Source organism: Myotis davidii, unplaced genomic scaffold (genome assembly GCF_000327345.1).
Source record: "Myotis davidii unplaced genomic scaffold, ASM32734v1 scaffold2364, whole genome shotgun sequence".
Taxonomy (NCBI): domain Eukaryota; kingdom Metazoa; phylum Chordata; class Mammalia; order Chiroptera; family Vespertilionidae; genus Myotis; species Myotis davidii.
The window spans coordinates 258,310-265,920 of record NW_006294758.1 but is presented as its reverse complement, the minus strand read 5'-3'; the positions used below and the strand labels follow the sequence as shown (position 1 = coordinate 265,920).

At 34.6% G+C, this 7,611-nt stretch overlaps 1 protein-coding gene across 1 annotated transcript in view; it reads left to right on the top strand.

Moving 5' to 3' along the window:
- Positions 1–7,611, top strand: part of LOC102754647 (low-density lipoprotein receptor-related protein 1B) — a 139,960-nt gene that overhangs the window by 98,438 nt on the left and 33,911 nt on the right. Inside the window, exon 19 of the mRNA XM_006769211.2 lies at positions 1,565–1,669. Within this exon, the coding sequence (XP_006769274.1) occupies positions 1,565–1,669 (105 nt within the window). The remainder of the gene's footprint in view (positions 1–1,564; positions 1,670–7,611) is intronic.

The window sequence follows — 7,611 nt, the reverse complement described above, 5'->3', positions numbered from 1 at the left end:
GACCCAATTTGATTTTTAAGGAGGGTAGGCATGGAGGACAAGGAACAGCCTCCTCAACCCACTTACCATACAGACACCAATACCACTGAATATGTGTGAATTTGTATTCGCATGCCTTCATAGATTATAAAGGATGTGATAGTCTCTGTTAAATCTTGGAAACTTTAAACCACTGCCTCTCCCCCCATATTTGGTCCAACTTTATCTCCAGTTCACTCATTGCTTCTGTTCATCTTAAAAAGAAATGTGATTTTAAAATTCATGTCCTTAACAATATTTTTAAATGAAGCACCCAGAAAAAGTTATAAGCAGTTTAGTCCATTTCTTAATTCTCTGCCAACCACATGAAGTCCAACAAATATGCGCAAAATAAATGAACTACAGGATTGCTAACCAATATTTCAGACATCTAACCTATCATTGGCAATTGCCCTTTGATGGATGTACTGTAGTAGATATCCATTAGGGAAAGGGTCAAAGTGATCAATCAATGATATTGCAGCCTGATTTCTTTGTCAAGGTTATGTCTAGATTTATTATGATATCACTGATTGCTTCCTAGCACCTAGTACTAACATGATCTCACAATCAAAATATTGGCAGGGGGTGTTATCATTCTTATTTGGTCCCAGGATTGTATAATTCTACTACCATACTTCTTATAGAAGAGGTCCCTTGGAAATTTGGAATGCAAATGCAGTTTTTTTTCTGTTTCCCAAACAATTTTTAATGTCCAACCTAATAGTACTTATTTATTAATTTAAAAATATAACATGGCAAATAAGAAATTTGTTTTTCCTATTATTATCATACTTGTTTTCCCCCTGTAACAATAGTCATAGTTTATTCTTATCTCAGACATGTAAATATGCCATATGTTAGAATCATTTCCATAAGTATTCCATGTAAGGCTACTTCATTACTTTGTTGCTATATTGCATATTGTTCCTATAACAGTACTATTTATTTTTGCAATGGACTGCTCCATGTTTTGTTTTGTTTTTGTTGTTGTTAGAATAAAAAGGTTTACATTAATTGCAATACATATTCAAAGAAATGCAGTGGGATACATGTGACTACAGCATAATCCTATACTTTCTTACAAAATATGAAAACTAAAACTCATTAATAATTCTTTGGACTAGATTTCTAGATTAGAAGAAGTAGATGAGGCATTTGCCTCCGGAGTATATGATCATATGGTTTATAATTCACACTGATCTCACCAAATTCTAGTTATAGGAAAAGGGAATAAGATATTGAAGATAACATCTTCTCAAAGTGTAAGTGATAGGAATTAGAGTATATCTTTTTCACACATATATCTAGCTAAATTAAATTTTTATATAAAGCAAATGGGTTGAAAATTTGAAAGTTACCAAAATAATAATTTTATCATTATTCTGTTAAAAAAATATTTGCCTTTAACAAGTCTGCCTTTCTGAAAACTTACTTTTGGCCAGCCCCTGCATGCCTCCTCTATGATGAATATTATCATGTGCAGAGATTTGGTGTCAGCTTCAAACAATGTAATGATGAGATTTCTTTTCCTTTGTTGTTGCAGCTGCACCAATGGAAAGATTGCCTCTAGCTGTCAGTTATGTGACGGCTACTGTTACAATGGTGGCACATGTCAGCTGGACCCTGAGACAAATGTACCTGTGTGTCTGTGAGTATTTTACAACTCTGTGGGCTTTTAATAGTATGACTTTGGTTGTACATGGAATCCCTGCTCTATTGTTCTCCTTTCTTGGGGGAAATACATTTTAAATAAATATTTCATGGACACCTTTGATCAGGTATTTTCTCTCATTGGCTCTTGTGCTACAGAATCTCCTCCTTCATCAGTTGGCTAGTGACTTCATAAGGAGAACTCATTTAAATTTTAGCATCATACCCATTTCAGACATTCATAGAATTTTGAACTTGGAAGTGTTAGGGGAAATTGTTTTAGTTTTATTGACTTTATTCAGATACGTGAAACCCAGACATGATCTTATTATGAATACTTCAGTACTTAGGGTCATTCTTTTCAAAAGACTTTTAGGTATAGTTTCAAGTGTATAATGCTTTTGGTATTTGTATTCATTTTAAAAGTGTTGTATTATGCAGACCTATTAAACCTTGCTCCTTTGTAATACATTAACTCGAACCTGGGTTTCTAAATGTTTGGAAAATATTGGAGATTCTCTGCTTTAAGAAACTCTGGAATTTAATATTTCCTCCTCTCAAATAACTAATGGTCCAGAATGGACAACTTGAAATAAAACTATTCAACTTATGTGTCCTCTACTTTGAGTTTTCCTTTATCCCTGCTTGACCAGAAGGGTAATGCCCACATAAGACCCATGCCTGCATTCTGTACCCACCTCGTCAGAGTAGCATGTGATGAGTTTGTATGAGAGAGAAGTGAGCATTCTTGAGAACAATGTTAATCACATATTCTGTATAAAGTAAATTTGAAACATATTAACAAAAAATACCAAGTCAGATGCTTTATTTAGCTGTATTTTACTGAAATTCTGCAGATGCTCTGTGGGGTTTAAAAGTCAGCGCTGTGACCAGAAAGAGAACCCTTGTGATCACTACTGTCAGAATGAGGGGATTTGCACTTTAACTGCGTTTAATGAGCCGAGATGCAAGTAGGTTTAACCTTCCACTTACCGCTCCACTTCGTGTGACATCATTTCAGGCCACAGTCCATTGGCTTAAATCATGAACATCCACGTGCATTTCAGTGTATACTTAATCCCCGGGCTCATCTGTGTCATACACACTTAACCTGTGCTTCGCTCACCGACAATTGTATGCACCATAGTCAGAAAGCCTAGAAATGTAATGGAAGGAATGAACAAGTTCATGAAACTGTCTAATGAAATATATTAGTTAGACTAGTGCTTTTAAAGAGAAGTATAGAAGCAGGTATTTTTAGACTCTATCGCTATATACCATATTTGGAATGGTAGTTCTTATTTAGTAACTGACTTTTCACTTCCAGTACTGATGAAAAATACTTATTTTGTATCCCCAAATTTTATTAGAAATGATCTTACCTTAATCGATAAGACTTCTATACAGAAAAAAATGTACCTGCTAAAAATTCTAGAAATTTTGTTTCTGAATAGTTGAAATCAGACTTTCTCAGTTCAGTTTGTCATAGCAAACTCATTTCCTCTGAGAAATTTCAAGGACCACTTTTGAGGAAACTATCAACATTCATTACAGTGCACGTTATCTTTTGATTGTGTATTTGAGCTTTAGAGGTGGGATCATATCTGACACACTCCTTAAGACCCAAGGTTGCGAGTAGAAACCCTGGTAGGCACCCAAAGTTAGCCCCACGGTGGTATCTCAGAGTACTTAGTAATAGTTTTAAAGCACAATGGTATTTAAATTCAGATGTCTCCTTACCAAAACTCTGCAGTTTTATTTAAAAAGATCTGTTTTTATTCAAGAAAATGTGATTCTTTATACAATAGTTGGGAAAATATTGGAAGTTATTAAAATAATTGCATAGGAAAATTGGATATTACTTTTTTTTCTGGAAGATATTTGAATATGTTAAACCAATATTTTTAAATAAAACACATCCATAAATACCACTTTAAATTTTAGTCTATACAATGAACATAAACTATTTCAAGAAATGGATTCATTTCTCAGTTCATACTCAAGTTTAGCAGCTTATGCAGTTGAAGACAGACAACCCTTCTTTAGCCCTACCTTTGCCCTGCCTCTACCCTAAATTCCTCCAGGTTTTCAGCAAATATTTATAAGACCCTGAAAGTGTGCTCAATCCTAGATAAGTGAAAATGAATGAAATTAAACCCTAGGCATCAAGGAACTCACTAATTAGAGGGGTTAGGAATTTATAAGCAAGTAATTAATCTATAATAATGTAATTTTGAACAAGTAATAAAAAAAACACCCCACAGTGAAATCTTAACAGGGTAAGTGACTCACTCAAAATGGGACATGGGAACATGGAAGACTTTACAGGGAAGGCAACCTTTTGTTCATGCAACTGATGTAGTTCAGTGAGGTTGGGAAGAACATTCTGGGAGGAAAGAATAACATAAGCAAAGACACATGTAGGAGACTTAATGGCTAGGAATGGTTTAATATAGCTAGAATTAAGAATGACTATAGAGTTGGCAGATGGAGGGTTGTGAGGCAATAAAACTGGAAAGACAAACTGGAATCCAACTTATGCCATGAGTAAGGGATTCCATAGGATCCTTTAAAGAATAATTAGCCAATGAGATCTGAGGCAGAGGCTTGAGCTGAAGGAGTTTGATTTTGAAGGAGACCTTCGTTGGCATGTGGAGGAAAGCCCTTGAGATCAGGGAGGACCACATATCAAAAGGTATGGCAACACTTCAGGTGAAAAGTGGTGAGGGCCTGAACCTTGGCAGTGCAACTGAAGGAAAGGACAATGGATTCCTGGATATTTCAGTTAGGAAATCCAGGGTGATCCTTGGCCAAGCATTAATGTAGGTACTTTCATTGCTTCGTTTTTAGGACACTGGCAATGCCTGCTCTGGGGCCCAGCCTTCTTTAACCTTGTTCCTCTCTTGCTGTTCCCAGGCAAAGCACACATGACATTTCAGGCTCACCCTGCCTTCTCCCCACAAGTAAGCCTCAGGACCATGGCCTGTTCAGAGGCTGCCCATGTCACCAGAATATATCGCTCATGGGCATACTGGCCCGCAATACTGTTCTCTTCCACATCATACTCTTGCCAAGTATCATCAGGGGCAACTGGCCTTCTAAGGTCATAATCAGATTATCTGATAAACACAGTCAGTAAAATATATTAATTGGAGGGGCTTGGGGCAAACAACTCTTACTTTCTGTATCTCTATCTACATCTCTATTTGCATTTCACTTTATGAAAAATTTGTCTGTGCCTTGGTTTTCTATGCCCTAAAATTTATTCTGATTTCAGAAGTAAAGCTTACTGAATTCCTCAAATCAACTTAAATCTTAAAAGAAGTATAAAAGAGATAATTACATTCTGTTATCATGCATTCATTAATTCATTCACCAAATATGTACTGGGAACCAGTGATGAGTGAGACCCTGTGTAAATTTGAAAGGGGAATGATTTACAGTTAAACTGGTTTAGCAAATACTTTGTGACAGCACTGTGCTAAGTACTTTAAACATCGTATGTATACAATTAGAATATTATGTAATTTTTATTATTAATTGTTATACCCATTTCACTGATAATAGCAGAGAGGTTATATCCTAGGAAGTGATGGATGCCTGAGACCTCTGCTTGATTCTTAAGTCCATGTCTTGGCTATAGCTCCTATGTTCTGCTGCCTTTTTTATTCTGTACTAATCCCAAAGTGATTTTTACTTTTGAAGAATTTAATATTCATTTGATTAGATAAATGGGTTTTTTAAAAAATCAAAATACCGTTTGACAGTTGTTATTATATATATTACCAAAGTGTTATGGGAAAACAACTGAATAGAGAGATCAACTGAGAGAAAAAAAAAAAGACTTTATAGCTGTAGCTGGTTTGGCTCAGTGGATAGAGTGTCGGGCTGCGGACTGTAAGGTCCCGGGTTCGATTCTGGTCAGGGGCATGTGCCGTGGTTGCAGGCACATCTCCAGTGGGGAGTGTGCAGGAGGCAGCTGATCGATGTTTCTCTCTCATCGATGTTTCTGACTATGTCTCTCCCTTCCTCTCTGTAAAGAATCAATGAAATAATTTTTTTAAAAAAAAGACTTTATACATGAACTGATATTTTCATAGTATTTTGAAAAAAATGCAGTAATTTTAGAGGGCTGATTACTGGACACATTTCTTGAAAGAGGACCGGCACAGCCAGAGGACAGATCTGAAAGGAAAAGGGGAAGATTGTTGAGAATAGAACACAGGCTGTGTGGCATATTATGATGAAGAGAAAGAAGATATGGAGAAATCAACAAAAGTAAATAGAGAGTGCAGAGTAATTATCCAAGAGTGGATTCCTCAAGCCAAAAGAGTAGAGAGCATCAAAGAATATCAACTTGCAATTAGATGGCAATTATGGGGCATGCCTTGAACACCTTATATGTTAGAAACCAGATGGTAGTTGGTTATGTGAAAAGTAAGGAAATAGAGAAGAATGTAGATTTCTTTCTGAATGTTTGGCTACATTTTAAATGCAGGAAAAACAATGGTAGCTTCAAGGAAAAGTGGGATCTCGGAGGAGATATATTTACAACAAGAAAGATAAGTATTTAAGTGGACTTTTCTTTTACTATTGATTAAGGGTCCACTGTTAAGAGAGTATGCAGGATGTAGAAATGGTTCAGACACAAATTTTATGTTTGTGTTTTTCCAGAATATGAACATGTTTTCTAGCTTTATGATATTTATAATTTATCTGGCACTAAAATATAAATAATTTTTTTAAAAAATGAATAAAAAGTGTATGATCATGTACAATACACAAATTGTTTATCTAAAATAATATTAAGCCCTCAGATTATCTTTCTCATGGTTGATTCTCCTTATAAGGGTAGATCTTAGGAAACAGATTCGATCCTGAGATTTCAATTGGGAATGGTCATGTATCCTTAGTGAAAAGCTAATATGTACTATTTTATCTAAAAACCTTTACGGGAAAATATTTCTTTAACAGATAAGATATAGTTTTGTTGTTAATAAGTGTTTCTTTTCTTAATATAATAAAACTATTTAAATTGTGCATAACTGATACATTTTGGGGTAATCTATAAAGTATTCAGATCTACAGAGGTAGATCTGAATACTTTATAGATTTTTTTCACATAGAAATTGTATTATTGTATCCTTCTAATTAAGGAATAGGTTTGTTCTTTGAAAACCTTCATTTTTGTATCTTGTTGGCCATTGTCACTTACTACTATGTATGATAGAAAAATAAAACTCCGAAAAGAGCTTAGAAAAAATGTTTTTTTTATTTTTTTATGTTAATTTGGAGAGAATTTTTATTTGTATTCCTGTAGATATACTGATTAATGTTAAACCCACATTTTAAAAAGTCTAATATGTGTTATTTGGCAATGTTTGTAGTGTTCAATAGTTGCTTTTTTTGTGAGACATTGAATTTATTAATACTGTGAACAGTTGAACTTGATATCAAGTTAACTGTGTCTTCCTATTTCTAAGCTTTCTCCCTAGTGTCAGACTTTCATTTATATCATATTTAGTTTCTCTAAAGTATAGAACCACCTTATCAGCATTACTTCTCAGCAACATTCACAGTATTTCACCCTCCGATAATGGATATTTTTTTCTACCCTGTGTCTCCTAACACTATTACCATACTTATACACAGCCGTGGCACATACTGCAGGACCATTCCACAGTTAGGTGTCTTTGCTCAAAGAGCTCACTAAACCCAGATGCCTCTTCATACTTTTTTCCTATTTGATTCTTATTATCTCAATAGTTGCAACTCAGGGATTAAAACTTTGTATGTGGCATGTGGCAAGTGAATAGTAAATATCAATTAACTTGAACTTAACTAGTTTTTCAGGAGAGAATTATCTAATTTAGTGAGAAAAATATATTTATAATGTATATACTTATATATTATTTTATATACTAGAGGCCTGCACAAATA